Here is a 19,201-nt window from a genome sequence, read left to right as displayed (position 1 = left end):
TAGAGTCCTTAAAGTGCCCCTAGGACGAAAGCTTTGTTTGGAAATTATTTATATACACACATAGATGTGTTTGTGTGTGTTCAAACTCAGCTCATTTCATGCTGACCGCCCCGGCTTGTTCCACTAGACAGGGGCCAGATTGCGTAATCGTTTTTCATCTCCGAGGACCCATGAGAATTGGGTCCAGCCCGCACCTGAACCACACGCCTGCCGATCTGTCCTCCTGCCCACCTGCCCACCTGCTCACTGCCCACTGCCCACGGCATGCTGTGTGCTTGATGTTCGCATATTCGAAAAACAAATTTATTTTCAAGCGCGCCCAATAAATTGAAACTGACTGACCCGCCGCCGCCTGTTGACCGTTGACTCCGCAGTTGTTTCTATTTCCATTTCCCGGAAAATGGTCGGGGGAGGATTATGTCTTTATGTGCATATTTTGGAATTTTATAACCGTTGCGTTGCTGACAGTTTGCGAGGTGGAAAACCGCGGAACGTTGAGCGTGGAGTGCGCGGCGCGGACAGATTCCTGTTTTTCACTTTTCAGCCAGATTCTGCCATTACTTCTAATGAAGTCAAAAGCCCCGTTGCTACAACGCCGGAAACAGAAACAAAAACAGAAATAAAGCAAAAGACAAAAGGCAAGGACAGTGCGGGGCGGACAAAAGGTTGGAAAATATTCAAATTAATTTCAGGACGTCGCTCCCCCAGACGGATGGTGTAAGTTCCTTTGACCAGGTTGTTGTCGCCATATTTTGCGTGTCGCTGGCCATGTCCGATGCCGTCGCCGCTGCCGCCGTTTTTAATCCTGACTTATGGACTCCATATTCCGTTTCGTCATCAGCGTAATTCGTATCCATGCACTCCGTTGGTTTTCCCTTTGTTTTCCGGCGCTCAAAGTGCTGACTCGCTTTTTACGGTTAGCGGGATGACCATGGCCGGCGGGTGGTTGTTGCCGTTGATGTTGATGTTGCTCCTAGTGTTTAGTTTTAATTACACGCGAGTCTGCCCTCGGTTGTCACGCCTCGATAACTTGATTCTCCAGCTGTGTAGCTCTTCCTTGGCCACAGCGATATGTGAGAAGTGACAGCGTTCCACCTGGGAACTTGCCGCGTAACTTTCACTCACCGAAATTAGCAGGACATGCCGCAATTTATCTTCCAGCTCGAAATGTTGCGCCACAAATTCACAACATTCGAATGTTGCCAGCACATTTCCAATACGGCTGAGCAACATTTTGAGCCAGAGTCACCCCTTCGTTTCGGAGAGAAATTCGGAGTGGCGAATTGAAAAATTGTAGGGGTAAATCTTATCAGAATCTCTTTAGGATGAACTTCGGAGAGTGACAAAGGATCGGATTGATATCGACACTGATTGCTATGCATTTTCTCGGGCTTGTAGAAAAATTATAATATTTTATTAACTTATTTTTATAATTTTTTATTTAGACCTTAAATCGATATTTTTAAATATTTATATTTTGCGAAAATCCTACCTACAAATTATCATAACCAAGCCAAAAAGGTATTAATTTCAATTCTTAAGGCTTCTAATGCCATTTTTGTAGATAAATATATAAGCATATTGAATTTAAAATTAAAAAAAAAAATAATTTTTGACAATTAACCCCTTTTAATATTTTTAGGAAATTGGTGATTTTCTTTTTTGCGGACACCGCTAGATCGACTCGCCGTTGATGCTGAATTTGCTGGGTTTGAAATGACTTCTTCAATGAGTACAAAGCTCTGACTTAGATTATAATACCCTGCAAGAGTATACAAATTTTAAATGTTGTTATCTAGAATATATTTATAATTTCACTAAATTATCAAACAGAGCTCTTAGTAGCCTGATTTGCTGCTTCTGTTTCATGAACTTGTTTAAATTAAACGACAAAGTCTGGCGACTTAAGTTGGTAGTTGCCGAATTCGCCGTGGCACACTTGTCCTGCGGCGAACTGGGAGAGAGCCAGGACCTGCTCTCTCGGCGAGAAGCAACCTCTCTCCGCCTTTCGCGTGTCCTCGTCTCCGCAGCCGAGCTGACCCGAGGGCGCCCGAACCGCTGACCCGAAGCCGAGTGCGGGCGCAGAGAAACGACCAGCGACGGCGAGCGAAATGCGAGCCGCGTTTCAGTTGAAAGTGAACCCTTCGACGCAAGTGACACGAATCGCGCGCGACTCGCAGAGCTATCCAGATCCAGAGACACCTAGCAGCAGCAGGACACCAGCAGAAGGATTATAGTTATTTGTGCAGTGTGCTAACCGAAACTAAGCAGAGTCCAATCAGCGGCTAACTGAAGCAAGTGAATTATCAAAGTGACAACATCGCGGATAAACTAAACGAATTAACAGATTACCCACCAGGGGAGGTACAAGTGAAGTTATTGCGGGCAGTAAAGGACAATACGACTGCGATCGTTCATCACCTGAGTTCCGCTCGCAGGCCCAGGTAATAATTTGCAGCATATTAGTGAATGCTTTTGGGAGCTGTTCGCCCCGAAATATTCAAATTGGCAGCGACTTTCGCTTAGAATATAAACGTGTACGTGCCGCAAGGACCAGACTTGTGCCAGTGTTTACATTTTGGATTTTATGCGATAATACTTGACGCCATCAACAGCAGAAGCTGCTGGTCTGGGGCCTCAAGTGGGTGGGTGTGGGTGTGGGTGGTGGAGGGAATGGTTATGTGGTTGCCTGGTGGCTCCCACTCCTACTCCTACTCTTACTCCTGCTGATGCTCCTACTCCGCGCCAGCTGCCAAATAAATACAGCAACAATAACAAGGCAGGCAATAAAAAGCCACCGCCAAGGGCTCAACCACAGAAGAGAGTCTGCGAAAGTAAGCAAAGTAACAAAACCAATTTTCATTGTTTTGCGGTGGCTTCCAAGTCGCACTTTTCCGTGGGCTCCCTGCCCGAATAAGAAACCAAAAAGTATAACAAAATTTCCATCAACATATAAACACACACCCACCCACTGGGCAAAAAAAAAACTAAAAACAAAACACACACAAAAAATTGTGCAAAATGCCAACATGAAATGAAGTAGAACTTGGCATGTGGCGTCTTTAGTTTTGTTCCTCTGTGTGTGTGTGGGGGGGGGGTTTGTGGGTTTGTGTGTGGAGGAATTTTTGTGAAAATGAGAAATGAAATAAACACATGCAATGGCAAAGTAAGGCAACGCAAGAGGTACGAAAAAATCCGCCGAATTTAAATACTTGAGAAAGCGTTCGGCGAAAAGGCATTCCTTTCGTCTTCTCATTTGGGGAAAAGTTTGCCTTTGGAAGAGGTAAACTCCGAGAAGCTGTGTAAATTAGGACTCAGGCTCACATAATCCGGCAGAAGCGGCCATAATAGGGATATCATTCCACCCACAATGGGGCCAATTCACGGCGGAATGGAATGGAATGGGGTCTGAATTCTTTTTCGAGCCGATGCGAGGCATAAATAAGTCGTTTGCAGCTGTTCGTCGGCATTTATTTGGCTGCCTGTTCAGGCCGGCACAATTGTTTTTGGCATGCGGCTGCAAGTATTCCGTATACGACGTGTACGGCAATTTCGTATGCTAAAACCGGCGGAGGAAGTGGTATACAAGCCGGAATCCTAACCACACACGATTCGACGGCCGAAAAGGGGCGCAGACACGCGCTAGCTGCCATTTAATGCAATTGATTTGTGTTCCCTAATTCGGTTAGAGGCGCTTGTACAATTTCACTGAGGAGGCGCTACAATATACTGAAAAAAATGTTTTAAAAATATATTTTTTCTGATTACAATTTAAGTAAGTTAAGTTAAATTAATAGTTGATGTATTGCAGCATATTGTTTATTATTTTCCACGAAACCCTTGCACTTGGATCACAAAAGTATACTATATAAAAACTTATTGGTGACTTATCTTTTTTTATAAATAATGATTATTTAATAATCTATTAATTTTTGTTTAATTTGATATATTATAAGGAATTTATTTATATTTAAAAGACTCAAACTTGTTCTTTTAACTTTTAAATCCCAAGTAATATCACAGAAATACATATGTTACATTTGATGACTAAACATTACATTAAGCTCTGTTATAAGTTCATAAAAATCTGTCTTTATATTCCTTTTTTAATTATATCCTACTAGGAGTACTTTTGGTTCATAAACTTCCACCAGTAAGCAAGTGATCTTTACTTTTTTCCTGTGCAGCAGCCATAACACTTGGAAGACAAGACAGCCTATCAAGCAATTTGGCCCCGAAATTGCCTGTTTTAATTCCATTATTGGAGATGGGGCCGGGGCCACTTTACTTCACTCCACTCCTAACCATTCTACTCTCCGCTCCGCTCCTTCACTTGGCTGCCTCCATTGTTTCTGCTTCTTTGGCAAGGGGATTTCGGCTACTCCCGCACTCGCACTCGCACTCACGCACACGCCCCAAAAGTTGATTGATATTCAATTGGTAGGCTTTGCCAGCGAGAATGCCCTGGCGTCTCGTGTTCCTGCCTCCTTTGTTGGCCGCTTGCGGTTTGGATTTGCTGCTACACGATACGCTTTAATCTGCTCAGCAGCCCAAAAACCGGAGGAGGCAATGGCAGAATCGGCGAACATATTGCCGGATTGGCTTCGACACTCCGACCGACCGACTGGTCACGCCACAAGTTGTTGGCCCAGCTCCTTGGGTTTTTTCCTCTGGTTTTTTCTTTTCCCTCCTTTGGCCCGGCCTTAAGCGCTTTAAGTAATTTATAAACGCCTTTCGACCAGCCGAAACAAAAGCAATAACAAGTTTATTGGATTGGCTTCTCCGCCATGCACTTTGGCCAGTTGCCTTTTCTTGTAGTTGAGCTTAGTTTTCCTTGGTTTGTCTAGTGTTGTGTGTTAATTGAATGCGATTAGGCGGCCGGCAGAGTGCTTGGTGGTGAGTGCTAAGTGGTGAGCGGTGGCTTGCCAATTGCACAAGATAAAATGTTGTATCTAAGCCGGGGCTAACGAGCTTCCCAGCCGTTGTCAAGGTGACAATACACCAAGCCCGCCGTCCGCCGCCTGCCACCCGGAAAGCCACCCATCAGTTGCCCGGCGGGACAAGGGAAATTCATTGGAAATTCAATGCGGTCGCGATATCATTTACGACATCGCCATTAAAAGCCAGGAAGCAGGCATCCAAAGATTCCGTGACCACATTTTTAACATTTTAATTATGGCCCGACGTAACGCGATATCTGTGTGTACTCATATTCCGCGGGGTCCAAAGATAAAGATGGGAAAATCAATAGCCAGCCGGGGTGCTGCGCAGTGCCCGAGAATTCGCTGACAAAGATTGGGAACTTTAAGAGCGCCGACGAAGAATATTCGAATTCCTGATAGCATCTCCGCCCCGCCATCCTACCCCAACTCGCCCGGCAGTGCGGTCGGGGCACTTGCTGCTCTCACTTTGCACAGTTTTTCCTGCCAATTTGCTCAATTTGTATTTCAAATCATGCCGGCAATTTAAATGCCTCGAGAGCGACTCGAAGGGCAGGGATACACCGGGCCAACCCACGCCTAAGCTCCCCCACGAAACTATGCCTTCTTCCGTATTTTTTTTTCGGTTCCTTTTCTGTGAGGCATTCAAAGTGATATATATTACAAAGACGTGGTTTAAGTTCGGCACAAAGTGGCAGGAATTTCATGAATTTCATTTGAATTCGTAATTGGTTTTCCTTCTGCCCAGACAGTTTGCCGCATCGGTATCGGGAAGATGCTGCCACTGCCGCTGCCTTGGCATCGCTATTTTCAGCCATTTTATTTATTTAAATTTGCGCCACTGCCTGCTTTTTATTTGCCCCATCCTGGCTGACTTCGAATTCTAAGCGAATTTTTCAGCCCAGCCTGTGCTCAATACTCTGGGCGAATTTAACTAACTCCAAGTTCATAGTTCGTTCGTGGGCTAGAAATCAAGAGAAGAGTCCTTGCACTGCAAGAAGTAAAACGAAATGTAGGTAAATAAACAAATAGTTAATCTCTAATATCTATATTGAAAATAAAAACATATGATTTTATTTTATATTTAAATATTATTATTTTGATAAGTAATTTTCTTAAAGTATTTTCTCATGGAATATATTTTTTTGTATATACATAGTAAATATTTATTTTTATCTCACAGAAATTGTATTACAAATTTCGTATATATTTTTCCCTGTGCACATCTTAAGGCGGCCTCGACTTGTGACTAGTAACTGCGATTGCCGTGGCTTACAGATACCGAAATTCGCTGGAAAGCAGGGCCTTTTCCTCACGTTTTCCGCCTGCGCTGCATTATGTTGTTTCATTTTCGAAGGCGGCGCACGCCCCATCGTTGTAGTTGTTGCAAAGTTTTTAATTAAATTTTATGTTGACTTTTGTGTGTCTGTCCCGCTCGGCTCCGCTCCGTTCTGTTCGGTTCCGCTCCGTTCCGTAGGTTCGAGCGCTTCGTTTCTGTAATGTATGCCGCCTCTTGCTCCAGTTTACACACATTCTGCGCCCTGGATGCGCCTCCTCCGGCAAAATCCCCCCGCCTCACCAAGGAGGAGCTCCTTGTGCTGGGCCTCGGCTGTCATTATTGCAATCTTTGTAAATGTTCAACGACTTTACACAAAATATTTAGTAGCCTGGTAGAAATTTGTGTACCAAAATATTTGCGTACAAATTTGTTTATTGAAAGCGCCAGCTTCTAGGACGTCGAGGACGTCAATGGATGCCTGAAATGTTTGTCCAAGATCCGAGCTCGGCCGGATTAAGTTTTGGTGGCTCCAGCGCCGGGACCGAAACTTTGGCTCAATTTGGGATCCATTAAAAAGTTCCCGGGCGCAGAGACAAGACTCTGATTGCCAGAATACTCGTCTGCCGATAACTCTCATTAATTTGCCCCAGAGCTCCTTCCCCTTGGCCTGCTTTTCCCCCTTGGTTCTATATATATTCAAAGGAATGCATGGCACACATTAAAACTCTAATTATCTGCATTAGTAATGGCTTACGAGTGCTGCGGGGAAAAAAAATGAGAACATGATCTTGATAGAGCGCAACGCTAATGGAACCAGGAGCGCACTCGGCGAGTTAATGTGACTTTTGGGCGAAGGCTCCGCTCCGCTTTAAATAACGTAGAAGAGCTGCCCCTAGCCGGGTTGTGCGCCATTTTCACGCCCAATTTCAGGCAATTTTTCATTGCCATAGCCAAGGCTTTTACTAATTACTCGCCGCGTCGCTCCCCTCGCTGAAAACTTTGCTTGTAATTTAACAAATCATTGCAAGGGTTACACATTTCACTCACTTTGAAGAAGGCTGCCGGCTGCTGTCGGGGGAAAAGTCCCTCGAAAGAATCCTTTTCGCCGTCTTTGGATCCGCAAAAAGGGGTCCGTTCCCTGGCAGTTCGTTCGGTCCTTTGCCGCTGTTTGCATTCCTAAATGCGCAAATAAATGTATTCAAAATGTGTGCCATTGCTTTCCGGTGTTTATTTTGCCTTCCTTTCGGCTGCATACTTTTCGGCGTCCTGAATTTACTTTCTGCTCCTCGGTCCGCCTTTGTTTAAGGCATTGTTGTGACATGAAAATAGTTTTATTTGCATTTAGATTATTTCCTTTATTTTTGGCCCTGATCTCCGAATTTCACCATTAGCACTTGTGAGGGTTGCCGCCGCCCGCCAGGTGAAGAAGGTTCCATTCTTTAAGGTCTTCGCAGGCTTTTGTTGGATTTTCACCAAGACCAAGTTGTTTCTTTTTATTTCTCCGTAACAAGAATAACGTTATCTTCGCTGGCGAAAAGGGTTGGCCATTGTGTGTTTGAAAAAGATCAAGCGCCGATAACAGTTTTCACTTTGTGGCAAAACATCTTTGTCGTGGGACCGGCACACAAAGGGAAGCCCAAATTAATCAAAATATTAAAAATAGCCAGTAGGGCACTGGCAGTTGCAAATTTCATGAATTGTGGCCACAAAGACATTTTCCCCAGCGACCGGACTGCATTGGCCCTGGCCCTTTAAACACTGACCTCCTTTTCTCCTTGTCTTGTGCCCCCCCCAAAAAATTCGGTGGGCTCTCACGAAGCTAAGCAGCTGCGAAATGAAGAAAAGGTCTGCCGGAAAACCTCAATCACGCAGAAACAATTTCTCTGGCCGGGCGCAGAAATAAAGAAAAAGGACCCGGGCAGGCACCCGAACGAGGGAACCAAATGAAAACAAAGGCTGTGAAAAGCATTTTCCCAAACAATGGCAGGCCAACAGCGGTCGGGTTTTTTTTTTTTTTTTGTGAGACTCCTCTCCTCTGGGCCTACTCATCTGGAGCGGCTTTTGACGCGCATTTTGAGCTGGGAACAGCAAGAACGGGAGCAGGATTCGGGCCTGGGCAAGCTGGGGATTTTTTATCGGCCCTGAAAAGTGCTAACTGGTCTGGCTTTCAGTCTGGTGTGAAATTGATTTAATGAGTTTCCCATGGCCAGGAAATCGTTGTGTTATGCTTAAATTAAAGTTGCAAAGCTCCTCAGTCTTCTGAGGCGTTGGTGCGCAATGAATCCAAAGAACGGACGGAGTGCTCCTGGGCAAGTATGACTTTGACAAGCTCTTTGAATTTAGACATTTTCCAGGGAAATTCAAGGAAAATTTACTGCAGCCAGCGACTGTGGAAAATAATTTCATTAGGATAGTTATGTCAAGGTTTAAATAAACCTCAAGTCACAAAAAAATTGTTGAAAAATATATATAAGCATTAAAGAACAGTGTAACATAAGGAAATTATATGCGATATTTTTTCAGTGCAGCATCTCAGCCATAATGCCAACCAAACTTGATTTGTGGACTCAAGGCAGAGCTAATGGGCCGCCAGTAAGTGGTTTGTGGGCTGGCTAATTGATAGCGCATAATTGAGAAGCCATCACAAGAGAACAAAATGAGGCGTAAGTCAAGAAGCCGGAGACGGGTGACGACGAGTGACGAGCGAGGGGTGGGCGTAGAGCTGTCACCCTGTTTGCCTAACTGACATCGCTAGTTAGCTGCCATTTGCATGCCGAGCGGTAATTACTGCAGCCTCCGGCAGGGTGTCCTTTATATACACTCTACCTGTAGTACCTGAATGTAGTACTTTCTGATGGCGGCTGCCGGCAAACAGTCAACCATTTTCTGTCACCAGATGCCTGCACGTGAAGAGCCCGTGCTAGTCCTCTGGCTGCCACCTACTACTCCCATGTGCTCTCTGTTTTGTGCTGCGAAATAATTGATATTATAATTTAGCAGCGCGGCGACTTTTATGTCTGCAACGTGTGCCGTCGGAATAAAATACTCCAAAGAGACGGGCGAGATTCCTTCCTCCTCTTTACACTCTCTGCCAGGATGTGTGCCGGCGGGACATGTGCGGGCTGAATTGAAATTAATTTCAACTACTTAAATGGCAGCGGAGGCGACGACTCTTGCTACTGTTTTATTTATTGCCTTTGTGTGTGCCAGCTGCAGAACCCACATTCTGCCACAGTTTCTGTTTCAGTTTTTAGCTCCCCTGGTCCCCAGCTCCTGCTCTGGCTCCTACTTCAGCTCCGTATCCATCCACAGCTATCCTTTGTGACATTTCCTCAATGGCGTGTCATGTACTCGTAGTCCCGTCTACGTTATTAATATGCTAAATTAGCGCTTCACGATTCTTTAATTAAAATTCTGTCAACGGTGCTGACTTTATAAGCATTCATTAGTTTATTGAGTTGCTGTCATGTGAGTGTGGCTTTTTGTGCGCAGCAAAAGGCATTTCCCCGATGAAGCCATCGGCGGTCTCAAATTACACTCGTGGGTAGGATATACACAGGGGGAAAATATAACTTATTTGTAACTTATTTGTTTTTAAACTAAAAATAAATCCTTAAAACATATTTCGTTTGTAGTAAAGCATTGCTTGTTGAATCATTTATTTTAGTTATATTATTTCTAACGAAAATCAGCACTCACTCAGAATTTATCTCAGTGCACCCCCTTTATCCAACTGACAAACGGCTCATGCCATTAGCCAGAGTTAATTGCCATTGGAGGAGTTCGGAAAAAGTCAATATGTGCAATTTATTTCATCGATTCGATTCGAGCCCGAGGGGAAGCCGTCACCTGGATGTCATACATTAGGGCTAACGTCGTCCAACTTTTACCAAACAAAATCAAAAGCAATCTAAACACTAAACACATTTGATGAAATAATTTGTAAGCACTCAGACTTCATTAAAGCCGCCAGCACCAGGTCACAAAAGGCTCTGGTGGCGCCCGCACATATCCTCGCCGGAAGATGGCCCGAATATCGGCAAAACTTTTCCAATAGTCCACCGCAAACAGCGCAGGACACGCTAGCAAACGGGCGACAGAATGGAATGCGGCCGAAGGAAAAAACTTATAATTGAATATTAAGACACTTTGGCGTTTAATGTGGTAATTAGAGTTAATAACGCCAAAGCAGGCCAACGGCTTGGAAGAGGCAAAAAAAAAATGTATCACTAAGTCGTTCCACAAAGGGCCCAAAGGCAGGGGCGGGCTGACGGGGACAGCAAAGTATTTTCAAAAGGAAAACTTTCTGGCCTTCGGCAAGTCTGGCGGAAAGGCATTCAGCCAGCGCCTAAGCAGAAAAGCAAGCAACAGCTTTTGTGTCCGCTCGCACTCGCACTCAGGCTCGCACTTACACTCACATCCAACTGCACGCATATTCATAAAGCAAATGGAAACTAGCCGGGAAAAGAAAGCTGGCAAAGCGTTTTGCTGACGACGCCCAGGAAGTCGGCCTGCCCGCCCGAAGGCAGCCAAGTCAAACCAGTTTTCCAGGTCTACACTGGCAGCAAGATCTGGATTGTGACTTAAATTATTCATTTCATTGTCATTAGCGAACTAACTAAATTAAAATCAATTAAATTGTAGTACATTTTAAATTTATCTATATTTTAAAATTAATCATATAACTAAATTTTGCACTTAAGTTGTATTTTTCCCTGTGTATCCTGCCACAAAGAGCTGAGCAGCTAAACTATAGAACCCGCTCCAGGCCAGACGCCGGCCGCAGTTGAAATTTCAAGACAGCAATTTTTAATTGCCTGGGTGGTGTCTTAGCTGGCAACCCAACCCCGCGAAGGTCGTTGTCATTTATGGGGCCGACAAAACCATTCACACAGCACAGCCTGTCGACGTATCTTGGGCACTCTGCCGTCCCCGTGGGCATGGCAAACAATTAAAGAGCACAAACAGTAAATTAGATGTTTACTCCGAGCAGCGTGAAATGGATCCCGGCAGCTGAAGGGAGACTTTGTGAACTGGAGAAACTTGGGAACTCGGGAACTCGGGAACTGCGAACTGGGGAACTGGAGAATGGAGAACTTCGAACGGAAACGTGTCACTAAGCCAATATGCCTAAGCTTTTCCTTTGGCCATTTTTTCACAGTTCAGTGTCCCTCTGTCCGGCCACTTGCACTTCCATTTACATAAACAATTTGTCAAACTGTCAGTATTTTGTGTGCTTTTTGTCTCGACCTGTCGCCGAAGACAGCCGGCGAGCTGGCCTCTTGGTCTGTCCTCAGCCAACTTGGTCAATTTGCGTTGTCAACTGTGATGGAGGCGGCGGGAGCGTCGTCGGCGGTCAGTAACCCAACGCCTTCTGCAGGAAATTGCAAACGAAATGAACTTGTTCGCACACACCGCGCAAATTAATGAGCGTGACAACGGCAGCGACACGGGGGGGTCGCGGGTCAGCCGGTCCTGTCCATCAGCCAGATGGCCATCCAGTCGGTGGTGTGGAGGGGGCGGGTGCAGGAGGCGGTCTTCTCATCGTCTCCGTCAACATGCGTTGACATTCTAATGACACTTACTTGACATGCTGTTTGTTAATGGTAATCAATAAATTATCTGCCGTGCCTCCGTGGCCCTGCTGCGAGCCGTGTTCGGTTCTGTGTAAAGGCCATGTTTTTGTGTGCTCGGCTATAATTGATTTGGCCCGGTCGAGGGAGTGGATAAGCCAGTGATTTATTGAGTCGCGTCTTCGGCTCGCCTGCCTGGGTCTTTATTTAGCCAAAGGTATTTCAATTTGTTTATTAATCACAGCTGGGCTCGGTTATGGCTTGACTTGGTTTTGTCTTGGCTTTTCTGTTGACAGAATCGTTGCATGTCACCCGCCTCGAGTGGCTCTTCCTTCTATCTTTTTTTGCTTGTGTTGTTTTTTGGGCTGATGCCGATAGTTGGAAAGTCATTTGGGCGTTAAACAAAGAACACCTGCTGCTGCTGCTGCTGCTGGCTGCTTGCGTGCCCGTCATAAGCCGTCATGCGAATTTCCTGGCCAAGACGGAAATCCTAGCACGCGTCTGGCTGCGGATGGGATCCCCCTAATACAAGCAATCAATATTCCCAATAACGTATTATTATTGCCATTTCTGCCAGAGGCATTCGGCTTTGGGTCTCATTCTCGTTTCTGTCCCGGATTTGGCTCTGGATCCGGCTATGACTTCGACTTGGCTTCATCCTGGCCAGCTGACGCCAGCGCTGGAATCTGGGAGAGCTGACACATAGACAGGGATGGGTGAAGGGAAATATAACTAATACGGCCCGGAATCCTTTCGCTGCGATGTTTTCCCATTTGTTGTGTGTGCATTTTTGTCTGTTTTCGCATGTTGCGTATTATTTTTTATGTCATACGAGGATTTTCATTCAATCTCGTTGTCTTGTACATTACTGCTCCTGTTTCCCCTTTTGCTGCCATAGTTGTAGGTCCTTCTGCTCCTGCTGCTGCTGTCGCTTTATGGCATAGTCAACAATTTTATTCGTTACACATACGACCCGTTGGCAGGATTGCGGATCCAGCCTCCCAAACCTTTTCCATGTTGCGTTACGGCCTTTCTGTGTTTGCTCTGTTCACTCCCATCTTTTTTGCGAGCTCTCTGTTTGCTCCTGCGTTGTTTACAGTATTTACTCGTCCATTTATTTATTTGTAGGTGTCGAAAGGTTAACTTCCATTGCATATCCCCCTGTATTGTTCTATTATTATTATTATTATTGCCTTGGTTTTGTTCTAACTGCTGATTGCCATTCAAAATGCGGTTGTGGATTTTTATTCAGCTCGGCTTTGGCTTTTTCCCTTGCCTTCCTCTCTCGGCGTTCCAAAAATAGCCAAAATGGCGACATTTTGCCTCTCGCTGTCGATTTTTTGACTCTGAAATAATGGTTTGGCCTGCGGTTTTTTGTGTTTGCAATTTTTCATGCTGTCATTTTATTGATTTGATTTATGGATTTCGTGTGCATCGAATTTGTTACAAATGTCGCCGTGCGCCAGAGCCAGAGGCCACCAAAGTCCGGCCGTTGCAAGGGAGGCGCTCGAACAATGCGACGCTCGGAATTTGCATTTAAACTGCCCCAAAATGCGTTCAAAGCCCCGCATTTAATTCCATTTCGAAGGCTTGTTTTTGTTTAATTTAATTGTGGGCTCCAAAAATATTTGTCCCGAGTATTTTGCTTGTAAGCGGTGCAGCTTTTGTGTCATCCTGTGGATTAGACACACGACTGACAGGCGCTCTTGCACAGCGGGGTTGAGAAGGAGACAGCCGTAGGGTAGGCCTTGTTGCTACAGAGTTCTTACATGCAAGAATTTGCATTGGGAGCGAAAGGGTAGAGGAGCTTTTAGCTTCGAAAGGGAGGAAAAAATGTTGACGGCACAAAATAGCAGCACAAGCAGAAATTGCATCCCCGGGCCCCGAACGGGATAATCCATTTCGGCATAATAAATAAAGCAGTAATTGCCAAGTGAATACCAGCCAGGATCTATGAACTCCGGCCCGGCTCGGCCCGGCCCGGCCCAGCTGCATGTCCCCACGAGTCCCCATGTGTGCTCCGTCCCGTGCCGTTCGGTGCCGTTCTGTGGCAGCCTGCATAATAGACGAATTATGTTTGCCTCAGCAAAAATGCAAAGTATCAAGGACCCAGGAGCTGCGATGCCTGGCTGCATATTAAAGCAGCCGTCAAATGCCTTAATATATGCGGAGATTACTTTCATATTTCATGTACGGGCATTCAGCCTGCCTGTCCAGTGGGCCCGGAATTTAATTTTCACTGCCTGCGGACAGATAAGGCAGAACTTAAGCACCCGCCCCCCGGCAGCCGGGAGATACTCCTGTCCTGACCTATCCTGTCCTAGCCCATCGTATCGTATCGTATCCCATCCTATCCTGGTGTTTGCCAGCAGGAGTATTCATTCAAGTCGAGTGCTAGATGGGTGCTTGACTTTTGCTTGTGCAAAATGTCTGTCAACTTTGTAGACCGCGCACACGTGAACCGAGGGTCGTCAAGTGAGTCCCAGAGTGAGTACAGGCGAGTTTGTGTGTGTGGGCTGCAGATAACCTTTGAACCTTTGACAAACTGCTGCAGCGAACTTTCGCCATTCGTTTGGAAAATTTTAATAATCTTTTATCGAGCGGGCCGGATCCAGATCTTCTTCTACTACTTCTATCCCAGCGTCGTTCGTTTTGGTCCCATTTTTCCTCTTCTTTTTCATTAAAACTTGTCAACTGCATATTAGGCGAAGGGGATGCTGGTGCGTGTGTGAGCTTGAGATGGGTTGGAGGATGGCCATGGCCGCCGTCTTGCCACATTGTTGCCGTGTCAATCCTTCGGAGTTTGTGGCAAGTGCTCGGCTTGAACTTTGCACGCAGCGGCTTTCGTGTGCCTGTATTTGGGGGTTTTATGGATATTTTTTTTCGTAGCCGCCTTTGTGCTCCACGTTGGCAACATTGTGCCCCGCCTTTTTAATCATTTCGGTGACAATGTGGCGCCCCTCCAGCATCAGAATTGCAAATAATTCACTGCCAACGCCTGGTCGTCGGATAAAAATTCACAGGGGGGAAAGGGGTGAGCATGTGTGTGTTACTATTAGATACTGTATGTTCTGAGCTACGCTTTGATTATACGCTTCCAGGGACTCCATGTGGCCGCTGTTGTTATGTGAAAAGAGTCTTGTCATCTCCGTGTTCCGCCAGGATATCTTCTCATTTCTGCCTGTTAATTAGACAGAGCTTATATGTTTTTCATAAAGGTATTATGGAATATTTTTTGTAATAAATATTTTAGATAAGTAATAAATAATTGGGATCTTTATTAGGATCTATCAATATTTTATGAGCCACATCTGGGAGAGCAATAATTAATGAAAATTCTAGGTAGAAATAATATATTTATGGCAGAATAATTTCCTTCCATAACATCTTAAACTTGAAATTTAGACAAATTTCATATTTATTTTAAACTTATCATATCATATAATTGATGATACCAATAAATCTAGCTTATCTTTCCTGAAACTCCTACCCCAAAGTTGGAAATGCTTTTCCTCCCAGTCTGAACTCAAGTAGCAGGTATCCCAACGTCGTGGCCCTCGAATGTGGCTTTCCCACTGGCTTTAATTATGCACTCGTCGGTTGCCAGGGGAAACTCTTGATGGAATGAGCCACACAGCGAGAGGGTGAAATTGCAGATTTATAAATAAGCCAAAGCTCGAATCGAATCGCAGCAGCAAGCTGGGTCGTCGTTTGTAGCCGCTGCTCAACTGTCTTGTTGCCCTCTTGCAACTTGTGCCACTTGTTTGCCATTTGTTCGTTTAGTTTACAATGCAATTAACCCATTTTAAAGTTCTGCCAGTCAACCGCAAGGGGCGCAACCCAAGGCAGCGGGGCCGGTGGGGCGGTTAAAACCCCCGGCTGACAAAAGACGTAGCTATTTCTTTTCCTCGGATTTAGTTTCGCCTCTGCGCCGCCTGTTCCCTTTTCCGCCCGTCAGGCGAAAATCAGTTTCACAGCAAACCAGCAAAAACTAATTACGACTTGCTCTGGCAAACTTGCAGCTTGAAATTGTACCGCAAAGTGCAATTTAGACGAAAGTCGAGCCATCAGCATCAGCAGCTGCCTCAGCGGGGGGCAGAGCGCGAAATGCGAAAGTCGACTCGAGTTGCGACGCGGCGGCGAAACAGAGCGCGTAAAAATTAAAAACGTCGGCGTTCGGACGTGGAAATGTTGTTTTTAAATAATTAAATCCGCTTTATTAGAATATTAAACTTTTACGGCGGCCACCAAGCGACCGCAGCCATCGCAGCGCCGCTTCAAGAGCCCGATAAAATGTTAAAACATTTAGCCAGAGCTCTCTGACCAAGCGAACAGCGAGCAACGACCGTCGAGCGAGATCAAATTGCAGGTCTTCAGAAATTTGTAGCCGCCATGCGAAGCTGGGTCGGCGGTGTCATAAATAAAGGGAGCAGAGCACAGCATGTGGCACACATATAAAAATCTGTAGGCCAAAGCCCCATAAAACCGATAACCTTGGTCCTCGACAACAGTGGCTAACAGCGTCCACTGCACTGAAATAAAATAGAGCCAACCTACTAAAATGCGTATAAATAATTAATATAATTTTCGGTATGCAAATTAATTAACCATACAACCCAATTCGGAAATTAATTACAAGTCTAGAAACTTGTATAAAAAAAAGTCATCAGATGAGACACTTGGAGTTTTTATATTTCTGTTCATGTTCTAAGCTGCCTTGTACTTGAGACCATCAATATTTTTTCTCGGTGAACATCTTCTCCGGTTAATGCCCATTCAGCGGTGGCGATGACAACAGCGGCAACCTGGGCGCGTCTTTTGTTGCCATTTTATGCGCCGCCCGCCCTGTTTATTTACGGCTATTTACCGCCTACATGATAAAAGCCTTTTGCTGGCATCGCGCATAAAAGCTGTGCTATCCTATCCGCCGCGCTATCCAATCCCCAAGATCTCCGGCAGTAGGTAGCTTTTTGAGTAATTATATGGCCGGTGCAGATTTGTAGAGCCGCCGCCCCCCACGCGACCTACTTCGCCTCGACTTGGCCCGGTCGCTGTCGGGTCCGGTCCGGGATAGATACAAATATTTTATTGCCCCTCCAGGACATGAGCCGCACATAAGCGTACCACGTAGCGTATACTTGATGCGGGGCCACTGGATGCCCAGGGTAATAATGAAAACGATAGATAATTATGGGACCAGGATCCGCACTCTCTCTCACTCTCTGCCTTCGTGGCTGTGACTTTTAATGGACTTTTCAGGCTGCGGCCTGGAGTGAAAGTGACTCGCCGTCGGCGGCGTCGGCTGCATGGGTTAATCTAAATTTATAACTTAATTTTTTCATGAGTAGTCGCGTCCCATGCCACTGACCACTGAGCAGCATCCTGCTCCTGAGCCGCAGTTTGTTTTTATGGGTTTTGAGCACTCCTTTTTTTCGTGTAGTTTGCCCTGCACGAAAGCGATAATGAAATAATTTGAACTTTCCGTTTGCTGATTTTTCTTCGGCTTACCCTGGCATGTGTGTGTAGGGGGCCAGGATAACGCAGCAAACTCATAAAATTATGCAAAACTTTGTCATTAAATATGGCACAAAGGGGCGGAGGTCCTCCCTGCCTAGGAACAATTTGTTATTTGGCTTTGGACTTTGCTCTTGAAGTGTTGTTTACCCGGCTCGCCTGCTCCACTCTATTCTCAGCTTTTCTCCGCTTTTCTCCGCAGCTCTTTCCCTTTCCGGCCATTGTCGAAATTTTCATCGCACATGTGTGCTCAAGTGTATGTGAGAGTGGGGTGCGGGGTGGGGCCCAGCACTGAGGGAAAAGGTTAAAAAACGGAACTTTTATAATTTAACTTGTGTGCTAATTGCACTTTGTGGGGTAATTTTGCGTGTCAGTGAAGTTTCGCAGACGCATTTCGGTGCATGTGTGTGGGTTTATGGAGCGCATGCGAGTGAACGCTTTAATGCCGGCTTTGAGCACCAAAAACATTTTCTGAGGGCTGCACTTGAAACTTGTGCGGAGTTCAGTTTAAAGATCGCATAAACCCCCGAAGAGTTTTAGTTTTTTATAGGATTTTTCCTTTATTTTGGCCAAAAGGGAGCGCAGCAAACTGATTTACCGTGCAACTGCAACTGCAACAGAAAAATAATAATTATTTATTTGTTTTCCACATTTCCGTTGCAGATACCCGGTCACAAACAATTCACGGCACATTTACTTGGCGCGTGGAAAACATACAGTGATAATTAGTTGCCTGGCTGGCGCAACAACAAAGAGCTGTGCAATAAAAATTAATTAGAAAATATTTCACATCACACAGCCGCAATTTGTCAAGGGGAGAAGCGCACAAAAGTATGCTTGCGGTCTCGCGCTCAATTTCTAATTAGAGAGCTGCTCGCCCGCTCCGGGAAAGAACCCTCGAAAATAAACCGGAGAGCTGGAAATTAAACAAAGCAGCAAAGCGACTATGCAAAGTATGCTGGCGCTTAACCATATGAAAACTTAAAGCGCGCATCACTGCCACAAAGCAGCCTGAAGCAGGAGTAACTCCACTGAATTCAACAGGGAAGCAGCACGAGAAAAAAGCAGGAACAACTCCGTACTCCGAACTCCGCCGGGCGCGGAACAATGAGAATCATTTCGCGCAGCATACGTTCAGGCGACTCCCCACTACCCACCCCGGCTCGAGGCCTTAGGAAAGGCAACCGCGCAGCGCTCAAAATGAATTGCCCCATTCTGATTGTAATTAGCCTCGGCTGGCTGCTGCACGCTCACGCCGGAAGCGGCGGGGGCGCCGTCGAGGCCGCCATTTCAAATCGAGGTAAGTGATTCGCAGCCCCGCTTCCCGGGCCCTAATATACCCCAGGTACTGCGTATAGTACCAGTCAAATCTGATCCCGAACAATAGCACTGTTCTTTCCATACACAGAGCAAAAATCAAGCTTTTCCAAGTACCAACTAACCGTAAATTGATCGGAGTAACAAGCTTGCTAAGCAGAAAAAAATCTCATTACTCTGAAGCTATAGTATAGTACTATATTATCCTATAGACTTTATCGAAAGAACTTCCCTTCTCGCTGTGTATTTATTTCTACATCGCTTCGTCGTCATCGCTTTTTATTTCGCCCAGCACTCAACGCAAGTTGCATTTATGTTTTTACATAATAGAGATGGCGAGAGGGGCAATATGGTTAGAACCGGGGCCAAAAGCGCTGGCGGGGGAAAAAAAGAATGTTAAAAATATAATAAAATACTAGAGCGGGCACACTTCCCCCGTAATCCCTTTTTGCTATTTTAATGCCAATGTAACGCTGCATAAATCCAGGCGCCGGGGTCCTCGAGCACGTTGTGGTGTTTAATACCGGAGCCGCCAGGGCAGAGCGCTTAAACAAAAAAAGTAAAGTAAAAGCTTAACC

General features: G+C 45.6%; 1 protein-coding gene across 1 annotated transcript in view; it reads left to right on the top strand.

Annotated features, from left to right (window-relative positions):
• The first annotated feature begins 2,149 nt into the window (after window positions 1–2,149).
• The window catches only part of klg (klingon), a 62,085-nt gene continuing 45,033 nt past the window's right edge, over window positions 2,150–19,201 (top strand). The window contains exons 1-2 of the mRNA XM_017164825.3: window positions 2,150–2,444; window positions 17,970–18,606. Of these exons, the coding sequence (XP_017020314.3) occupies window positions 18,414–18,606 (193 nt within the window). The 5' untranslated portion in view covers window positions 2,150–2,444; window positions 17,970–18,413. The remainder of the gene's footprint in view (window positions 2,445–17,969; window positions 18,607–19,201) is intronic.

The sequence above is a fragment of the Drosophila kikkawai genome, chromosome 3R, assembly GCF_030179895.1.
Source record: "Drosophila kikkawai strain 14028-0561.14 chromosome 3R, DkikHiC1v2, whole genome shotgun sequence".
NCBI lineage: Eukaryota > Metazoa > Arthropoda > Insecta > Diptera > Drosophilidae > Drosophila > Drosophila kikkawai.
The sequence above is the reverse complement of the archived record's forward strand: the minus strand, read 5'-3'. Positions and strand labels throughout refer to the sequence as shown.